Source organism: Lepeophtheirus salmonis, chromosome 5 (genome assembly GCF_016086655.4).
Source record: "Lepeophtheirus salmonis chromosome 5, UVic_Lsal_1.4, whole genome shotgun sequence".
In the NCBI taxonomy this organism is placed as follows: Eukaryota; Metazoa; Arthropoda; class Copepoda; order Siphonostomatoida; family Caligidae; genus Lepeophtheirus; species Lepeophtheirus salmonis.
In genome coordinates this window covers 56372577-56395491 of record NC_052135.2, presented here as the reverse complement: position 1 = coordinate 56395491, position 22915 = coordinate 56372577, and the positions used below count along the sequence as shown (strand labels likewise).

The window sequence follows — 22915 nt, the reverse complement described above, 5'->3', positions numbered from 1 at the left end:
CATATTGCCCGCTCTGACGTGCATTTTGTACATTGCGACTCTAACGGGCATTTTGAAGAAAGGCCCAATTTTCCATATTGCCCGTTACATACCTACATACTGAGTAGTCCATTAAAATCTGAAAACTTTGAATCTTAACCTTCAACAAGATATAAATTATCGCCGTAGCTCATGGACAATGACCTTGGGAGAAGTTATTCTCTTGAACTGAATGTGTGTACGGTTGCGCCCAGGGGATTCCTAGAGAAAGAAGTTTACTTATGTATATGGATTTCACCAAAATATAAAAATAATTAATCAACAAAATTAATACTATAAATAGATCTGCGTGTCAATGGACCACCCGGTATACTGCTATAAGCGTAATATATATGTTCTTATTATTTGTTCCTCTTTATACAAAAAATTCTAACGTATCAGCGAACAATAGTGTTGGATGGTTCTTTTCAATAAAAAGATCTTATCAGTTTGTTCCTATTAAAATTTGTCTATCCTAGGAAGGATCCTTATGGGTCTTTTATTGTAACTACAATAGCTGAAATGACGCAGTAACTAACTACGTCCTTTCATCTGTTCAGCATAATCTCTATCAATAAAAAATAAACTATAACTGAAGTTGAAAGTAGGCTGCGTGTGGCTAAAACGTAAAATATATATACCTCTACATATTTTATGGGGTATTTTTTATATTAACTATTACTTTTTAGTACTACAATTAATAATTAGTTAAAATAACTTGAGCATTATAACAATATATATAAATATTTTAGTTTAAAATTAAACCTCCAGAGATATACCAATACTTCCGTTCTTTTTTGTTATGTCTCAATTTAATAAATTATCTAATGGAAAAAAGTATTCATTCAACAACATTGGAAGCAAAAATAAAAATGAAAAAGAGTCAATAATAAAACTTACAAAAAAATTACATTTACAAAAATATTAAAACAATGTTTTAAATTTTTTAGGTGACGCTCTGATTCAGAGTGTATGAACCTCACTATGTCAGAGGCAAAGTCCCATAAATCATTCATTATTTTCTGGTTTTTTCGACAAGAGTGAAGAAAATAAAAAAATATCTGGGACAATAGAACTGAAGGACCGACTAATTGCTCCTAAGAACCGTTGAATGATAAAATGATCAGACTGGTAAAAAAAAATGATTGTTTACGAAATCAGTCCTAAAACCAATCCAAACGTTAGTGAGCAAGAAACACTTTCTGTAAGTCTCTCAGAGTTTAAAATTATAACATTTGAAGATAGCAAACTTTTTGTAATTGTTTCCTAAAAACATTTTTTTATTTAACAATAAAGATGTCATCTTTATTTTTTTACTCTTTGAAAGGAGAACACTAAATATACAATAATCCCTGGTGCATGAAAGAGAAATAGTACCTCTAAAAATTTGTTGTAGTGTTATAAGAGGAAGTCCTTGTTGGATTTGGAGTAAAATTAAGGGTCGACATCGCTGTAATTCTTGCCTATAGCATTGATAGATACAGAGTTGGACTTTTGGTTATTTCCTTCATCATATAGCTCCTTGTAGCTAATTTATCGAAATATCATGAAAACTATGCTGCTCTTTTCAGAGCATTCTACAGATTGTCAGGGGTACCACTAGTGTTGATACTCGGTCCCAGACCGATTATTTTCTGGTTCGATTTATTTATGGTAATTTACAAAGCAGTTGCTTCCTCTCTTCATATATAGTGGTTTCTTGCATTTGATGCATGCTACCAATGATTATTGATCACAATTCTTATGGGCACATCGAGAAACATTTTTCTGTTTCAAGAAATATGGGCAATGCCCTATATTATCGAGTCGAGAGGCAGTTGCTGGTTCAGCCACACTTGATCTCTGGGCGGAGGAGTGGAAGATGAATTTGGATATCTTTTGTACTTGTGAGCTTTTAGAAGGCCAACTGTTATAATCTCTCTAAATGTCAAAAGATCTGGAATGGTTTTAGATAAAATCCCAAAAGAAGAGCTTTTTTCTGTATTCCACCCAACAATCATCTGAAATATTGCACAAAGTGTCCATTTGCGCGATCAAATAAATATTCTGTATGAAATGAACTGTCCAAGAAGAAACATAACTTTTTGAAACTTTATCCTATCGTCTTTAAGTGGTCTCTTCAAAAACATCCGAAAATGAGCTTGCTTAAGTCACAGCTTTGTCATCATACTAACGATGAACAATAATACCATCGTTGTCATGATGATCTGTAATCATAACTTCCTCGGCCTTTCTTACTCAATTCTTTCTAGGTCGATGATAGACACTTTTCAATTCTGGTCCAACGTTGAAAATTCATCTGCTCTTCAAATGGCGAATAAGTGGGAGTGATGTGAAATAATTATTGGAGCAAAAATGAACTGATCAATAAAATTAAGTCCTTATATCCAATATATTGGACAACAAATACTGAGGGCACTTATATAGTTACAACGTCCAGTCTATTGCACATAATCCAAAAGTTAGTTCCAAGTCACAGAGTCCAATATGTTGGACAATAAATAAATATATATATTGGTGAATGAATACATTTTATTCAACAATATTATTACATTATATCATAGACTATGTACTCAAGCAATAGTGTAAACACAAAAAAGCTAATGAAACATTGCAAAAATTTGGAAATATTGGTAAATACTCATTCTTAGTGGAAATAGTAAAATATGCAGCCATACTTCATTCTGTCTCAAGAGTAATAGTCAACTAACAGGCTTTTCCTGTTGAAACACGTATTGAATACCGTCAATACTCGGAATATAATTACTCTCATACTTGTTTGTTTTGACAAATTTCCTATTTATAAGCGTATATAAAGTACCCAATAGGCAATATGTTAGACGCGGGGACTGAAGGGGTTAAGCATTTTTTTATATATGGATATTTCTCTTCCTAATATGATCTTATAAGATCGTTGACTATGCTGAGCCGCTGAGTTGTAGAGGCCCATATCATTGGCCTTAATAGGGTCCTCACTCTTTGTTGGTTCTATTCATACATTCTCTTTCAGTTTTATTTTAACTTAAGAGATAAATCTTTTATTTATATTTTAAATGCAGATGCGTATATATGGTATATCTAAATTAGGGTAGGCCTAGATATCAATGTTTCACATTTACTTCTCTCATCCCCCTTGCATTTTGCTCCCTTCATAATAAAACTTGGACCTCAAAAATATTTTTGACTTTAATTAATATTTAATGATGATCCTCACTAAGTTATGTTTGCCCATCCCTACATAAAAACTTCAAAAATGAAGACAGATACAGACTTTAGACATAAATAAAAGTTGCTTATTATATATAGGACTATGTTACATTCTAAAAAACTACATTCATGGGCTCTGGAGGGCAAGTTTATATTGTCGCCGATAAGTCGATTCTTTTTATAAAAAAAGATCCATTCCCCGTTTCTCAAAGTTTTTTTTCTTTAAATATGGTTTTGTAAGCGAGTAAGTATAAAAATGTATCTTCATTATGGTTGAAAAAGGAACATGGCAATTTATCAAAGGCAATGCCAACAAATAAATTATAAGGTAAACATTTGAAAATTATTTTATATTTACCAATGCCAGTATTTTCACAGTTCACATTAAGGGCAATGGAGATTACATTCATAAATAATATCTATCATTGTGTAGTCAATAAATGTATTTAAGTAATCTATCACGTCTAACTAAATTTACATTCAGGAAGAGAAAAAAATTGCCCCGTTGATTAGTGGTTTTAAAATAGATTGTTTTAGATTATAATTTTAGCATAAACAAACTAAATATATATAGAAACCTTTTTAATTTTTCTTTAAGATAACGTGTTGGCACTAGTTGAAAATTCAACCATATTATTATATTTGACCAAAAATAACGTGTATTTTGTTTTTTCTGAAAAGTTTGGTAATAAAAATAAAATAAAAATCTTAATTTTTATAATCACACAAGTATTTTTAGCATGTTAATTGATATTTATGTGTGCAAAATGTATGGAATTGATAACAAAATGATAAAAATTTAAATGACATAATTATTATAATCGTTCAATTGTTTGTTCAATGAATTTTAATTTTGGGGTTTTCTTTTTACTCAGTGCAGTAACCGTGTAATAAAAAGAAAGTAAGCTTAAATATATTGAGAAAAAGTCCATTTTCTTACTTGTTAACTCACCACAGGTGTCAATTAAGTTGAAGAGCTTAATATTTCCTATTACTAATAATTAAGGAATGTTAGTAATTAGCAGGGTAATTGAATAATTGTTTTCTTTGGTTTTAGAAGTTTAATGACTTCAAGGGGTTTGCAAGATTTTTCTTCTTATGGGTGGGGGAGGGAAGGTCTTGTTTTTGGAATTTTTGTGAAATAAAACAAAACGTTTGAAATTTTTTTAAAAATTCCACAGAGATTTAAAAAAAAAAAAATTTTAGATATTCAATTTCTATGGAAAAAATTACAAAAATCTATAGCAATTCATATTATGATATACGTGGATATGAGATATGGAGTTATATATATACTTTATTCTACACAAAGAGAATACAGAATTAATCTCATATTAATATATTATTATACACAAAATACACACGGAACATTCGTCCCGGGTACATTAAAAAATACACAATTCCGAACTCAAACAATGGGTTATAAATATTTCAATTCATAGGGCAAACATATAAAACTCAGTTAGGAACTTTAGACAGTTCAACATCATTTTTTCTCATGTTGTCCGAACTAGTAAAAAAATAGAAAATATGAGTGGCCTTTTGTTAGTGTCGCAAGTATTCCATTTTTTTAGCAGTGAGACAGTTGAAATTAGACCAGAGGCCAAGGGAGAGAAGGCTAACTTTAAATATCTAACAAAGGAGGAGCGGAGCGTCAAACTCCCTAATATGAGCCAACCAGAAATTAATTGACTCCTGAGTACGGAGATTCATTACTTTTTAAAATTAGATTTTATTAAAAACTAATCATGATTTATAAATTATGTAATTTTGTTTCCTATCCCTCATTAATAAAAAGTTAAACATAAAAAAATACCATCTTATTATTTGTTTAGAAATTTTCTTTATACATAATAATGTATCGGTATTGGAATCTTTTATAAACACCGGCCGACAATTTGTTATCGGTAAATCCCTTAAAAACACTTAATTTTTTAATGATGCAATTAGAACCACCCTAATCCATATATTATAGAGTCTACAATTAATCTATTTATACATTGTTTGTGTATTATATTAATAAATTAGCATAATTCATAATATGTAACTTAGTTTATGTTACGCAGTGCATAAATATTTTATTCCATTTTAAATCCATGAACATTCTTTTTTGCCCAATTTCTATGCATGAAACAGATATAAATGTTTTTCAATTTTTGTAAGCTTAAATAAAGGTGTATGTACTATATGCATATTGAAAAAGTTGGGTAGACATTAAAATTTACATATAATTACGTATTATCTAACAGAAAAATTAAATTTGTATTGTTTATGGATGTAGGTCCTTAGCCTTAAAAATAGGCGTGCAGCAATAAATAATTTGGTTGATTATCAATTCATCGACAGTTGTTATTCGGCCGATAACACCATGCGACATTATTTTTGCCACCGACTAAAACCCATATTTATTATTGGTATTTAAGCCATAGAATACAAAATTGTTAAGCCCAGGAGAGCATGCCCAGCTGTCATGACGTTTTCATAATTTTACGGGAAAGTTCACAGCCCTATTTCCACTCCTGAAATGTTCACTGCCCTTTTTCACTCCATTGAAAGTTAATTCCAGAACAAATTCATCCCGAAGCAAGCTCATTGTGAGGAAAGTTCATCCAAAAGTAAGTTCATCGTAAGGAAAGTTAATCTTGAGGAAAATTCATCGTAAGGAAAGTTAATCTTGAGGAAAATTCATCGTAAGGAAAGTTAATCTTGAGGAAAATTCATCCCAAAGTAAATTCATCGCAAGACAAGGTAATCTTGAGGAAATTTCATCCTAAACTAAGTTCAGCTCACGACAAGTTTATCCCGAGGAAACAGCATACTATAATATAATTATATAATTAGAAGGTATAATGAGTGCGTTGTATAATTTCCTTGTACATGTTCAAAATGTATTTTAAAAATAATATATGTAAATTTTAAAAAGTGTAGATAATTTAAGAAAACTATCTAGCTAGGTGTGTTACAAAATAACGAAAAAAAAGGAGGCAGTTGACATGCATGGAAGTTTAAAAGTCTTTTTGGGATCCCCATAAAATGCTGGATCTTCCATGCTGGAGGAAATCAATTTAACGTTATTTATATTTAATGTAGATAAATTCTTTATCTTTCATCCATTTTAAATTTTTTTTTCAATACGTTGCTTCGTTTAATACGCCATTTGCTGGAAAATAAGTCACCTCAAGATAAGCTTCAAAATTACTAATATAGTATAATGGATTTTTGTGAAAAAAAAAAAAGTTTGAAATTATTTTTAAAAATTCATGGCTCTCCACAGAGATTTAAAAAAATTTAATTTTAGATATTGAATTTCAATGGAAAAAATTTCAAAAATCTATAGCTATTCCTAGTATGATATACGTGGATATGAGATATATGAGGATATGGTGTTTATAAATATACTTTAATCTACACGAGGAGAATACAGAATGAATCTCATATTAATATATTATTATACACAAAATACACACGGAACATTTATACATTGGTCACCAAACTTATAGCTATGAAGATATATAGCACATAGAAAATTAAGTTTCTTGAGAAAGAATTTCAAAAATCCAAAGCTATTCACAAAAATTAAATTTTTTGCTCTGCTGCATAATTTGCCCAAATGACAAGAATGTTTTCTAATGTTTTTTGGTTTCAATATGACCATTCAATAGATTATTTAACATTAGTAGATTTAATATTAATAACCTGGCATTGCTTTACATATCTACTGGGCCTTGCAAAATTATTTACGGATGATGTAAATATACTTTTTAAGAGGTTTTGTGGCAACCAATCTGATTGTTTCGTATTTTTACTGTTAAAATAAACAAAAATCCTTCCTGTGAGAGCGTAACAACTTCCACACGTGAGACCATGTCCAATCAGGAAACAAAGAGGATCGAAATTGCAGCCCTCTTCCGAGCGGGAGTGCCTCATAACAACATTAAGGAACAGGTTGGGGCCTCGTTGAAGACAATTTACAACGTTTCCAAGCGCTTGGAGGCTGGGGGTGATCTCAAGCATTCCCCTGGGGCTGGCAGGAAGCCCACTGTCTCAACAAGGCAAGTAAAGGCAGTGTTCAAGAGGACTCCCAACAGGTCCATTGCCGACATGGCCAGAAAGATGGGAACGTCGACATCAACTGTTTCAAGGGCATTGAAAAGGGCTGGAGGAAAGTCCCTGAGGCGTACTGAACGCCCTCTGCTAACTGAACGTCAGCGAGAAGTCATACTTGAGCGTGCCAAGAAAATCTTGAATGATATCAAGAGCTCATCTGGACGCATCATCATTTTTTCAGATGAGAAAACTTTTACGGGCGATCCTGTTTTCAACAGGCAAAATGACCGTGTTGTGAGCTTTGGAGATGTTTGGAGATCCAACAGGAAGGCCATGAAGGCGGTATGGTTCCCCAATGGCTCAGATTAACGGCGGAGGATTATGTGAAGATTCTGGTCCTTCCGTGGATCAAATCCATAGTCGGCAACTCTCCTTGGGGTTTTCAACAAAATGGAGCACCCGCCCACGCTTCCAAGAAAGCTCAGGAGTGGCTCAAGGACAACATTAACTTTTGGCCAAGGACTACTGGCCCCCTCAGAGCCCAGATCTGAACCCACTAGACTTCCCTATCTAGGCGCACGTGGAGACCAAGGCCTGCAAAAACGACACAAGAACATAATTGCCTTAAAGGCTGCTGTCAACAAGGCCTGGGCCTCCATGGACGCCGATTACATTCAGCAAGTCTGTGGCAGCTTCAGACGTCGCCTGACCAGTGTCATTGAGTCAAATGGTGGCTGCATTGATTAAATTTGATCACAAACAATTTTATTATTCTAAAAATGTATGAATAAATTGTTTCTCAAGTCATTCAAATGTCATTATTGTCCGCAATATGTTCTGAACAAAAATCGGTAAATAATTCTGCACGGCCCGGTATATAGTGTAGCTCTTTTAAACTTTCGTAATTTGCTCTGGCCAATCTCATCCCCCTACGAACCAGTTTTAATACTAACACACTAAAAGAGAGTAAGTCCGGTACGAATGATATTCTACCACGTTAGTTTCTCATACTTCTTTAGCATATCCCTGTCTTCCTTTAATTGTGTATGAACAACACCTTTGTACACCTTTGTATATTTTGTGCGATTTAAATGGCAATGTATACAATGCGTTTTTGGCTAAAGCGTTCGGTTACAATACTCAATTAATCCAAGAATCAACAAAATGTGTGTAACAGGATGGCGAGGTCCTATTGATGATGATTTTCCGGAAGCTTTGTTACTCAGAATCAGCCAAAATCGTCCGAAGTCCTGGTTTGATTAGGATTTTTTTTTTTGATAAGGATCCTGGCCAATCGATGAGTGCAATCACTGAAAGCATCGAATAGCGTTCTGTTCAACTGTCTATCATATTGTCAATGAAGACTTACAGTACCGCAGACATGCACGTTGCAAGGATCAGCCATCAAGTAGGGAGAAATGGGCCAAATGGACGTGTACTGAAAGCTACCGTGGTGCTTGAGTGGGAGTTCATGTCCAAATACTTTCTCCAGAGGGCGTGCTCCGGCTTTAGAAGAAGGATGGAGCTGGTTGTGGAGGCCAATAGTGGCCAGTTTGAGAAATAAGCTGTAAGAATCTTTTGTAAATTTTGATTTTTTATTTCGACTTATCCCCTTTTGACATATGTACATGTAATATGTAGTAAAACAGTACCAAGATTACTTTTGGGACAGTTAAGGCTCACCACGCTATATGTTAATAAATTTACAATTTTAGTTAAAAGCTTAAGAATCTGGGGCACTTCTGAATGTACATATATCGTATGTTACAATTTTTATCGCTTAGAATCAATAGAATAGAGAATGCACAAAACAACAACAAAAGGCTAGGTTTATACCGATGCATTGACATCAACAGGAATCGACCTTTTTTGAAGTATTGGAATCGGATTGTGAGGATTCCACTGATATCTATGCAAAATAATTTTTATGGATAATATTACATATTTGAGCTCATTTTTGGAGTCAAAGTTACATTTAAAAATCCTTAAATTAGCTATAATAGAGGACGTCGTTTAGAAAAAAATAAAAATAAATTAGGAGTTGGACAACAATATTCAAATGTGCAGGAAATTTACTTCAAATTAAAAATTTCTAAATATCAAATTTTTAGTGCCATTTTCATTTGAATTGTTTCGTGAGTCGTTCAAAAAATCCGAAATGGTATTAATTGTATGGAGCGGGTTTTTATGAAACCATTCTGAGTCGAGTAAGAGTCATCAGTATCGTTCCCGGGTACATTAAAAAATACACGATTCCGAACTCAAACAATGGGTTATAAACATTTCAATTCATAGGGCAAACATATAAAACTCAGTAAAAACTTTAGACAGTTCATCATCATTTTATCTCATGTGGGCCGAACTAGTTAAAAAATAGAAAATACGAGTAGCCTTTTGTTAGTGTTGCAAGTATTCCATTTTTTTAGCAGTGAGACAGTTGAAATTAGATCAGAGGCCAAGGGTGAGGAGGCTGACTTTAAATATCTAACAAAGGAGGAGCAGAGCGTCAAACTCCCTAATATGAGCCAACCAGAAATTCATTTACTCTAAACACGGAGATTCATTACTTTTTAAAATTAGATTTTATTAAAAACTAATTATGATTGATAAATTATGTAATTTTGTTTCCTATCCCTCATTAATAAAAAGTTAAACATAAAAAAATACCATCTTATTATTTGTTTAGAAATTTTCTTTATACATAATAAGGTATCAGCATTGGAATCTTTTATAAACACCGGCCGACAATTTGGTATCGGTATATCCCTTAAAAACACTTGAACTTTTAATAATGCAATTAGAGCCACCTAATCCATATATTATAGAGTCTACAATTAATCTATTTATACATTGTTTGTGTATTATAACCATACATTAGCATAATTCATAATATGTAACTTAGTTTATGTTACGCAGTGCATAAATATTTTATTCCATTTTAAATCCATGAACATTCTTTTTTGCCCAATTTCTATGCATGAAACAGATATAAATGTTTTTCAATTTTTGTAAGCTTAAATAAATGTGTATGTACTATATGCATATTGAATAAGTTGGGTAGACATTAAAATTTACATATAATTACGTATTATCTAACAGGAAAATTAAATTTGTATTGTTTATGGATGTAGGTCCTTAGCCTTAAAAATAGGCGTGCAGCAATAAACAGTTTGGTTGATTATCGATTCATCGACAGTTGTTATTCGGCCAATAACACCATGCGACATTATTTTTGCCACCACCTAAACCCCATATTTATTATTGGTATTTAAGCCATAGAATACAAAATTGTTAAGCCCAGGAGAGCATGCCCAGCTGTCATGACGTTTTCATAATTTTACAGGAAAGTTCACAGTCCTATTTCCACTCCTGAAATGTTCACTGCCCTTTTTCACTCCATTGAAAGTTCATTCCAGAACAAATTCATCCCGAAGCAAGCTCATTGTGAGGAAAGTTCATCCAAAAGTAAGTTCATCGTAAGAAAAGTTAATCTTGAGGAAAATTCATCCCAAAGTAAATTCATTGCAAGACAAGGTAATCTTGAGGAAATTTCATCCTAAGTTCAGCTCACGACAAGTTTATCCCTAGGAAACAGCATACTATAATATAATTAGAAGGTATAATGAGTGCGTTGTATAATTTTCTTGTAATGTTCAAAATGTATTTTAAAAATATTATATGTAAATTTTAAAAAGTCTAGATAATTTAAGAAAACCATACCTAGGTGTGTTACAAAATGCTAGTTTACGGAACAAAAAAGAAGGAGGCAGATGACATGCATGGAAGTTTAAAAGTCTTTTTGGGATCCCCATAAAAATGCTGGATCTTCCATGCTGGAGGAAATCAATTTAACGTTATTTATATTTAATGTAGATAAATTCTTTATCTTTCATCCCTTTTAATTTTTTTTTCAATACGTTGCTTCGTTTAATACGCCATTTGCTGGAAAATAAGTCACCTCAAGATAAGCTTCAAAATTACTAATATAGTATAATGGATTAAATTAGATTCTATGGACGTTATAACACTTATTTATCTAGTATTTTGTGAAGTTGTAAATCAATTTGTTGATGCGAATAACATAGATTTTAACACTACATAAGTACCTTCAATCTTTATTAAATGCAATATTAATGTACTTCAACTTATTATTTTTCAATTGCAAGTATTTAAAAGTATAATCTTTCGCATAATAGTCTACTCTGTAATTTCAATTATCTTGATTCTTAAGAAAGTTGTGTTTTTATTGAAATATCATATTAGATCACAGATTTTGGTGTAGGTTGTAACATTAACATTTTTGATACGAAAATGTCTTTTTACCCATATCTATTAGATGAAACAGGTTGAAAAGGAAGATATTGCATTTCAATTCTTTTGTAACATACATATAATCACATGGAGTGATGATTAAATTAGCATTATAAAAATATATATTATAACAAATTAGTTGCAATTGGTGGTTAAAGGGTTAAATAAAGTGCTTTGTTAAGCATAAGTTCTTCTTGAAATTCGTAACTTCTTGACTAAGATAATGAGTATATTATTATTAAATGATAAACTCCTTGTAGCTATTAAAAAGTAGAATAAAATACTACATCAATGTTGATTTTTTTCATTAAGATATATTCAAAATATATGTTCCGGATGAATTTTCCTTTGGATAAACTTGTCTAGGGATAAACCTTCCTAGCTATGAAATACTTCTGGATGAACTTTCCTCGTGATAAACTTACTTTGGGATGAACTTGTCTTCGGGTAAAAATAGTGAGGTAAACTTTTCAGAGGTGAAAAAAATACAGTGAACTTTCCGCACACGGTTTCATAAAATTAGCTGATAGCAGCTATGAGACCAAGAAAATGAACACACATCCCAACACATCATGGGCAAGTAATTTGACAAAAATGAAATATCTTTTTTGAAAGGTTATTAAAAATATGGGATTCATCGACTCATAAGTAATAAACAACTATTTTCTCTAAATTGCCTGAATTACATTTGTATTTATGGTTAGAAATTATCTTAAATTTCTATCAACAAATTATTCTTATTAATCTTTCGGAAGCTCAATTTTTTTTTTTTTTTTTTTTTTTGAGAAATTACACTTAAAGGAGCAAAAATTCATTGTAGCAGATACAAATTCAGAAATTGATAGATTTGTGTGTTTAAAAAGCCATACCGGGAAAAAATTAAGTCTTTTTAAGCAAATGAATGTTTTAATCTATAACTTAAATTTTCAAATATCTTAAGTCATCCAAAAGATTTGAATACAAAGGCTATAATTGACAAAAATATGTCTAGGAAATATTGTTTTGTATGATTGTATTTATATTCTGTGCCTTTTTCTGTTTATTTTTGGAGGAAAGATTGAGTGATACAATAAAGTTAACGACGTGTTGTACTTAATCAGTGCAATTCCTTCTGACTAATTAAAGGAAAATAAAAAAAACTGTCTTTTTTTGTACGAAACTTTATCTTTCTTGTTCCATCTAGCGTTAACCGATTGCATTTATAAAGCACAAGATCAGTTTATTACTGAGTGATATATTGGAAAAATCATAGATTTCTTTTTAATACACCTATTACGTTGGAGATGTAAATGAATGCACATCCATGAATTGTATATATTGTAGAAGTACTCATATTCACATCCAAAAATGCTATTCGCATGAAAACCTGAATTCCCAAAAATTTAAAATACCAATCGTCTGCACATTAGTATTTTTGAGGTGCAGCGCCAAAATCACGTTTTTTTAAATTATTGAAGGGTTTGCCTAGAATGACTATGGATAATTCACCAGCAGTGGTGAACAAATTATTCTTATTGAACCCTTGTAGGTGTTGCTAATTTCTCTTTTAAGTACCCAAAATTGATCGTAACAATAAAAGATTATGACATTGATAGTTTGTATTTTTGAAGGGCATATTGAGTCTCAAACACCTATTTAAAATAGAATAAATTTTTAGGTGCATTTACTTAATTAATAATAGATACTAAACTGTTATACAGTGATTTATATTCATAATTGAGATAAATAAATAAGTTTATCATTTGTACATGTAAATTCCTTTTATTCTTACAGTCCGATAGTCAGTATTTGTTGATGGCTTTTATAGTAATTTTTAAATCTTATTCAGAAAGAGTTATATTTACAAATATGGCATCATCCTTTGAAGATTTTGATTTGATAAATAGTTATACATACATATACAGAACCTAAATTAAATCAAAAGCCCAATTTACTTTAAGAGCTTATTATATATAGACAGAAAATACAAAAAAAGAAAAAAAAAGATAAAGTATTTCGTATAAGAAAATAATAATTTTTATTGGGTGGTATATTGGAATCTGAACACTTACTAATTCAATAACTAATGAAGGTTGAGTGATTGAAATGAATGAGTATTTCTATATATTAAAGCATAAACAATTAATCACAAACCTGAGCTTTCTAAATTACCTACAAGTCGACAAAATAACACTTGAACGGAATCGACAAATTTCCATTCGCGTACTCCAAGCTATTTGGCATCTCCAGACTATCGTCTCAAAATGTCCTAAACGTCGTAGAGGATAGAGGGCTCTATCAAAAAGGCCAAACTGGACCCAGTGGAGTTAAAGAAAGCAGCCCAGGCCAATCCCTTCAAGTCTATGAGGGCCCATACAAGATATATTGGTAAGGACAGCTGCGTTAATTTAATGATTAAGAAAACATAGCCATATATTTATTTATAGTATTAATATTTTGTGAAATTATATTGTTAATTAAGAAGAATTATCTTGTTGAAGTTTATAACTCAAAGTGTATAAGGACATATTGATTTTTACCAGCAGACTTCGAGTTATCGTCGATAAACAAAAAGTATTCTTATTTAAAAAGGCAAAATTAGTTGTAACAAAAAAAAAAAACCAAAGAACAATAGAAAGGTTCTAAACTATAGTTAAAATTGTTATATATTTTAACTCATCTCACAAATTTGATTTATTAGCCTATAATTGACTTAAATATGATCATAAAATATTGGGCAGTAATAAGTGTATTAAAAATAAATCCATTATTTCTAATATATGTTTTTTTACCCATTAATTTTTATCTCTTTGACAATCGAAACAGTACTTATATGACGGTTGGACTTGTCATTTTCTATTATTTTATCAACATTTAAATAATGTACTTTCAAGAGCTTGTTACATCTTTGACATCAAAATTACCGGAACAGAATCGACGAAACAAATATCGCACATGATTAGCCACTGGACTATCAGAACCTTAAACACTGTTCATATTTTCAGTCATTAGGTTTTTTTTTTTGTTTGAAGAAAAACTTTAAAATATGGCATATTTTATCTTTTGGTATCTAACTTTTACAGCCACTCAAACAACACTGAGTTAGACAATCAAAAAATTAAAAAAAAAAAGTTTTTTTGATACGATTTCTTATCTTTCAAACACCTTTCAGCATAAAATGATTGCACCTATACAACCGCTAGATACATATTATTAAAACCATCTATTTGAAAAATGGATGGACTTCTTTAACTGTTTATTTATTCTGTTAGAAAGGAATCAAATATTCACATTTGCATCCAAAAATATCTTTATTCTACAAATATTCATATTCCCATTCAAAAAAGTGTAAATAGTGATATTTGTATGACAACCCGAATTCACAAAAATTGAAATACCAATCGTCTACACATTATAATTTTTAATGTGCAGTGATATAATCAGGGGTTTTTTATTGGCAGCCTAACTGGAGTGTCTAATAATGACTCATAAACAATGGTGAACAAATTATTCTGATTAATCTTTTGTAGGAACCACAAATTCCACTTTAAGAAGCTAAAATTGATCGTTTTAATGATACATTGATAGATTTTTTGAAAGGCCATATCAAGGACAATATAAGTTTTTTTAATAAAATTAAGGTATAAAACTATACCTAAAGTTCTTGGGTATCATAACTCTTCCCATAAATTTTGAATAATAAGCCTATAACTCAAATATGTTTATGAAATTTTGGGCTGGATATTTATATAAAGTAAAAAAAAAAATGGGATTTTCCTTGTCTTGATTTTTGTTCAATATTGTTTTTAATTAAAATTACAGAGAGAGGATCCCTTGTCTTCTCTCATGAATGAAATTAGGTGTTTGTTTAAAAATTCATATTTTCTAAGTTTGATCAGGAAAGTTTTCCGGATTGTTTCTCAACTTAAACACAAAACTTTTCATTCTCTCTATAGCACAAAATAGAAAGAAAATAGTTGGATGAGCTACTCTACCCAAAAATAGCTCATTCTTTCATACATATTCAATCCCTAGATCTTGGGTATACTATAAATAAGTAGGAGTTTAATATGTTTATGTTTCCAAATTTATTATTTCTTTCTTTAAAGTTATACTCAAAATGTCTTAACCGTATGTAAAAATGCAAGAAACCGAAAACTAAATTAATCTCCGTTGGTAATCTGGGATATTATACACCCCAAGGATTATAAAAATGTTTTTTATTGTTTGGAATCTGCATTTTAAGTCTAATACTTTTAATAGATATACTCCTGAAGTATTAAATTAGATTGTATGCAATTATTTAGTATGTTTATAATGCCTTGTATAGTATTTATTCGTATATTTAGTCATTTTATAATCGAGGTAGTAAGAACGCAACCTCATCGTTTAATTCCCAAAATTAGCACGGAAGGACAATTTAATTAATATCAAAAATAAATAAGTAATCTTTTTACTTTACAATTAACAAATTATATCTTTGTGAAGCCCTAGAGTCATGATATTAACATTATTTTAAACTAAAGAAGGATTTTCTCTCAATACTTTATATTCATACAATAACATTTTTAATGATAATTACAATTTCAATAATTGATATTACAAAAAAATTAAAATTGGTCAACTGTTTATCATGTAATTAAATAAATTGCATTCATAGTTTTTTTTACAAAGTTCATTAACCTCACCAATAAAAGGATGTTTGCAAACTTAGGTTCATGGGATCACCCTAACAATTTGATGAATAAAAATAAAATTAAAATAATAATTATTATTTTAATAAGATTAAATATTAATAATAATTTCATCATAATTCGTGATATTAAACACACTTTATAGGCTTCAATCTTCAGTTTAAATTTTTTATACAAAGAACAAGCACAAAATAAATTCCTAATAATATGTTTCATCAACATATAAACAACCTAGAACAAAACTCAATAAATGAAGAAAATCCCAATATATTTTTTTACTTCATATTTACATACATTCCAATTTTTCATTATGGGCATTGTTGAAATCTGACAACTTGCATATTTCCCTCACAATCAGTAAAATAAATGGGAAATCTATTAAATTTCCAATAGAATGGTCATTTGACGTTTATTTACATAAATGGTCAAGTAAAATGATTGTGGTTAATTTGATTTTTGAACAATTTATTGCTGGCAATTATAGTAATATAGTATAAATTTCAATGAATGTGCACACAATGAAACAACTCACGATCAAATTACTTAAAATGAAATTATTTTACTATCAAATTACCCACAAACATTTTACCTGACAATGTAATGAACGTAAAATTACCAAAATATTTGAAATTTTATAAATTGACATTTTGCCAATTGCCGGTAACATTAGGCCATGTTTTTGTTTCTATGAATAAATTTTGGCTACTTTACAGGGTGAAAGCAAAAGTTGGTAATTCAACAATTTTTATTCAATACGACTACCTCCATTCTGAATGATAGCTTCAATACGGGGACAGTCCGAGAACAAGTATTTCCACTTTTCTGTGATCACGGCCTTCAGGGCATCAATATTCGGGTTAGAAATCTTGTTTGTCTTGCCTTCCAGACGCACCGAACATCAAAATACAGTGGGATCACTTCGGATGAGGACGAAGGCCAGAAGTCTGCCGGCCAGAAGGCAGCCATGTTCTCCCAGCAGAGTGCTTCACCTTATTGGAAATCTGCGCTGGGTGCCGTCTTGGGTAAATAGATAGTTGTCCCTGGACCACATGCTCAAAACCCGAGCAAGACATGGTATCTGAGGACCTGGAAGTAGACGTTTGTGTTGATCTTCTCGTTGGCCTTGACGAAGTAGGGATGAATCATCCTGCGTCGGACGCCACGACGATGAGGACCATCACTTCAGCTGGATTTTTGGTCCTGAAGGTTCCCTCGACCTGAGCTCTTGATTCAGTCAAGAAGCGATCATTCTTCCTTTTCGGAACAACTCCTTGGGATCGACTTGTGCGCAGTAGAGATCGCACACACCCCACTGTTTTACTAGTTGCTCAAACATTTTTGATCGCAAAAAAACATAATAAACATACAATTTTAGCTTTTTTTCAGCTTTTTTGAATTGAGTCAAGTACAAAATTGTCAGACTTTTTGAACTGAGGCTAGACAGCTTCGAAGAGGATTTTAATTTTCGAGTCCTCAGCCTATATAGCTACGTTTTTAATAGAGTATTACTAATCAATATTAAAATTAAGTAACTAATTAACTATATATTATGTAAGGACCGATTATTTCAATTTATTAAGTTATTGATACAAAAAGCCATGGTTCAATGGATTTACAAACATATAACGTAAAGCTTTTAACTATACAAATAAGTGAAATCATTTAATTTAAATTCACAAGACCTTGAAAACGCAGATTAACATTTGATTATTATATTATGTAGCTTTTAAATATTCAAATAAACACTTCATTAAATGATTTTACATTTCTCCTTGAGAGCACCTTTCTTATATATCTACGTATTTCTTTACTCTTAATTAATTTCAGAGTTTGAGTGGTTTAATATCAATGTTGATATGGTATTTTATAAAGAATTGACTTTTAATTTTTGGAATACATATTATTCTCTTTCAATTCTGGTATCATTAATGTCTCATGTATTTTACCCGTGGATATTCAGTAAAAAATGAACACTATTCTTGCTTTCCATTCATTTTTGAAAACCTAAACTTGGGATATCAAATATAAGACCCAATTGTCGAGTATGGCTCCCTGGAGGTTTGGTAGAGCCGGAAGATAAATCTCCATTATTAAAATAAATGAATGAATTCACTGTAATTCTAATATTTTCCGCTAGGGACGCAGTGTTTTAGTACTGTTTACAACATTGAAGCAACGCTATGGCGGAACTAACATCAGTAGATCGAAGCATTTTATTCTGTTTAGCATCTGTTGTTGTGGAAAATTGCATTACTATTTTTCCTTGAAACTTGCACCCTCATCAGTGAAATGTTTATGTCAAAAAGGAGAAAAGTGGACACAGAGTGTACGATTTTTGACCAAAAACATGATACTTTTTGAAATTTTCAAAGTGGGTAAATGGAAAACCAGTTTGCTTGGATGCCAACTGCAAATTCCCAAATTAAAGAATACAATCTTTAGTGTCATTATGAAACTCAGCTGATAAATATACCAGCTTACAGGGAGAACTGAGAAAACAAATTGATGGGGAAGTCATTCATTTGTTCATAGTACTTTCCAGATGTTGGAAAAACAGTGTTTTACAGTTCCTCAAGGCTGCAATCAAATGTTTTGCAACACTGTTACTACCACTGTGATTATTTATGCGTAACGCACTTAAATAAATATTCAACTGAAAAAAAATGTTGTTAAAATTGAACAAACAGGTAACTGTTTGGTCTATAATCCGTCCAAATTCTTACTCTCAATAGTTGACCACATGGAGTAATCATGACATTTTGGTCGGGGATGGAGGGGACCAACTTTCTTGTCCACAAGCTACTCATATTGGCCTCACACCACCGATGCGTCTCTCTGGATATGTGGGAGGGGCGCCACTCTGTTGGAAGTTCTATGACTAATTCTGGAATTGCAGTTTGGCCCAGGGAACAAGACCTTCCTCCAGGATGGTGCTGATATACGCCTTGGTGTTGATATTCACCCTGGCCGGCACAAACACCAAGTGGGGCTTCCCTGTCTCAGTCATGGCCGCATAAACTATCACAAACTGTGTCTTCTGCACCCAGTTGGCTCCATGGCCACCCAGTTCATCTTTTTTAGCCAGAATCGAGTCATTTTGGGGGTTAAAAGCTTGCTCCATAATGAAAAATCTTCTCGTGACTGAACACAATGTTGGAGCCGTGACAGTCCTAAGCTTTTGAAGAATGACATTGCGTCTCTCAAATCTTTTAGCCTTAACCTTACTCGTCTGGTCCTGTTGCCTCTTCAATTTGTAGAGAAATATCCCAAATTCATCTCGGATATGGTATCTCATTGTTATTGGTCCCATGTTGAAATTCTCGGCCATTTCGGTGAGGTTCCTATTGTGATTTCTTGCAATCTTTGATTTGACTGTCATGACGACTCCAGGCGTCCTGTTTGACCTTGGTCTGCCTGATCCGGGTCTTTCCTGGATATATTGAGTCTCCTTGTACATTTTAATGGTTTGCTTGATGAGTAAGGGGTTGAACTCCATGCTCTTCAGGTTACTCAAAATCACTTGTCGAGATTTGCCCTTCAGGTACTCCTTGATTATAGCCTCCCTCTTGGCTTCCATTTTGGTTTGATCTAGTTTCGACGCAACTAGAGTTTAAACATAATATCTTGCAATCTTACATATAATTATTTTATATAAAGTTAATTTAACATGACTTTCTCTGGACCCTGTTTGTGTATATACATATTTATTTCAAGTTAACATTTTAAATATTATACAACTAAGCAAGAAAAAAAAAAAAAAAAAAGTATTTTATTTTATTTTCTTCTTCGCCCCCTATCTTCTTTTCTCCCCTCTATCAGCTTTGTCCGTCAAAACTCATTTAGAGTAGTACGAGCAAAAATGCTCGTGGGATTAACATTGTCCTATTGTACTCCAAATAGTAAACATTGCAGTTTACAAACAACTTTTGAGGCCACTCATATGAGATCGCTAGCTCTTCCAAAACCATACGGGAGCTCGTGGTTTGATGGCTTTCTACCCAATTTTAAATCAACAGCCTGGTTAATATCTTATAAAATATACTTTAGTAAGTTGCAGCACCTAAAATTATGCTATACTGGGTTTCTTTCATAACATTCTTTACAGATTGCCCACTCTTCATGAAAGAGCCAATCCATGAAAAAAACTGCAGACTCAATACGATTTTTAAAGTAATTTTGCATTGGATTGAATCCTAAACACCCTTGATGAAGTCCTTTACATTTTCTGTCTTCCTTACTTTCTCATTAAACTAGTATGTTTGGTCTTGCCTAGAGATGTTGTCCCCAATAGTTGATGTGGCAACATTGAAGGTGTCCTGGCCTGTGCTCCTATTGGGATTGAATGAGTATTGCTGGAGTTGATTCATAATCATTGCCAATAGAAAATGAGCCCTTCTAGTATTTAACACATCTCCATTGTGACTAAATCCTAACTATTAGAAATAATTAAGTTATTTTTCACTTTTTCAGAGAAATATATGGTGAACAGCTCATTTACTTCAATAATTCTGCCAGTATGCTCTTCACGTTTTAATCGAAATGCTATCCATTTCTCTTATCGTCGACCTCTGTAAATGTAGTTCCTGCCTATATCAATACTAGATAAGGGGTTTATTGCTTTTATGTAACGTCTACCTGAATTAGATCTAAACAAACGTCATGACAGATAGGCTACTCTTCTCCCAAACATTCTTAAAATTTTCAGGGGGATCCCCTTAATTTTCAGTTTCATTTTTTTAATAACATACCCGTATTTAATATTATTTGAATCTCTGAGTGATTATAAAGAAGAAAAAAAAAAGAACCTATCTATGGAAATTAAACAGGTCGATTGTACTGCATAAAAATCAACTTTAGGTTTTTTTTTCTTTAGAAAGTCGACTATAAAGAAAAAATTTAATTACACCTAATCAGATTGATCACGATCCAAGAGCAAGACTCAGTAAAAATCCCAAAATTTAGATTCCAAATGTATAATATGATTTTATTAAAGGAAATAATCATTTATATATAATTGTTCCTAAGATTGTATTAATATGAAATTTGAATAAATTCTGTGAATTTGTATAATCAGTTATTATAATATATATATAATCAAGTCATTGCATCAAATCACAAATAAGTCTCCAGTCATAACCTACAAGTGTTCAGTATTTTTTTGTTTTTTGACAATTCAAGTAAGTCCAGTCGGTTTATCGTAATTTTATAAAAATATACTGATGATTTTCCAGCTTATCCGTCTACGTCTTACGACCAATAGAATATAACATTCAATTCACAAAAAAGAAGATATAAATAGAAGGAACCGCATAGGTTTGAATCGGTTTTATATTTTAAGAGATCGTTTGAGGAAGAATGAGTGGAACAGCTCAAGCACGCTAAAGTGAAGAGCGGAAGGCATGGAGAAAGAATCATCCCTTTGGATTCATTGTTCGTCCCGTAAAATACCCTGATGGTACCTTGAATTTGATGTTATGGGAATTTGGGATTCCCGGCCAAAAAGGAACTCCTTGGGAAAACGGAATGTATAAGGGGCAAATCATATTTAATAACAACTTTCCCTACGATCCTCCAACTGTGAAGTTTGATCCTCCATTGTTTCATCCAAACGTACATTACAGCGGATTCGTTTGCTTGTCACTTCTCAATCCAACAAAGGATTGGAGACCCAATCTTACCATAAGAAAAATTCTTCTCGGGATTCAATTTCTTTTGAATGATCCTAATGTAAATGATCCCGCTCAATCCGAAGCTTCCTCTTGCTTTCGTCAAAATCGATCATCTTATGATAAAAGAATTCGGAATCAAGCTTTAGCGATGCCTTTGACGAAATAACCTCTTGAGTACTTCAATGTTGTATTTTTTTTAATCAAAAAGACTAATAACAAATATTAGACATGTTTACTTGTAAAAATGAAAGATGAAGCTTTCTCGAATTTCTTCTGCATTTTGGTTCCATCATCACTGTTCTGAATCTGGACCTAGAAAACACACTAAAATAAAATCGTCCGTCTCAAAATAATCTACTCGTTTCAAATTGAGATTATCTTTCCGCCAAAAGATTATTTAACTATGAGGCTTGAGGAATAAGTAAATCCGTAATCAAACATGTATTTCTCCTTTTATTTTGTTAAAAATAATTCAATTTCAATGTGTTATGTGTCATAATTTATTCATTTCCATCTAAACGTAAAATATATCCATAGAGTTGTTAGAAAATATGATCTAAAACAAATGTGATACATTTTGTAATTTACAACCTAAGTAGTGTTATTTTTTCCATAGCTGTTATCATTATTCTTATTCATAACATCGATACATAAAGTAAGCGCAAGTGTTTGTGTTCATCCAAAAGAAGAGTAATAAAAATGGGGTTGGGATCTATTAGTAGAGTTGTATATAATATGACCTGACAGTATGTAAAAATAAAAACGAAAGATCAAGTTGGTGATCCTGACAAATGGAAAAATGTTTGGGAGAACAATGTCAAAAGATTACAATAATTATAGTTATTATCAATACTGTTGGGGAAATGTTTATTTTTCTGTTGGAAAATCATTTACTCATTAAAACAATAAAAACAAAATAACTACCTCTTGGTGACGTCAGAGACTAGTACCAATTGTGCCCAATACTACCAATAAGACATTCTCAAACCT

General features: G+C 31.8%; 1 protein-coding gene and 1 pseudogene across 1 annotated transcript; one reads left to right on the top strand and one right to left on the bottom strand.

Annotated features, from left to right (window-relative positions):
• Positions 1-19134: 19134 nt before the first annotated feature.
• Positions 19135-19833, bottom strand: LOC139905284 (uncharacterized). The gene has a single exon (XM_071888112.1). The coding sequence runs from the start codon at positions 19831-19833 to the stop codon at positions 19135-19137; it is 699 nt and encodes a 232-aa protein (XP_071744213.1).
• A 1778-nt stretch (positions 19834-21611) lies between these two features.
• On the top strand, positions 21612-22475 carry LOC121118540 (SUMO-conjugating enzyme UBC9-B pseudogene; annotated as a pseudogene).
• Positions 22476-22915: the final 440 nt, after the last annotated feature.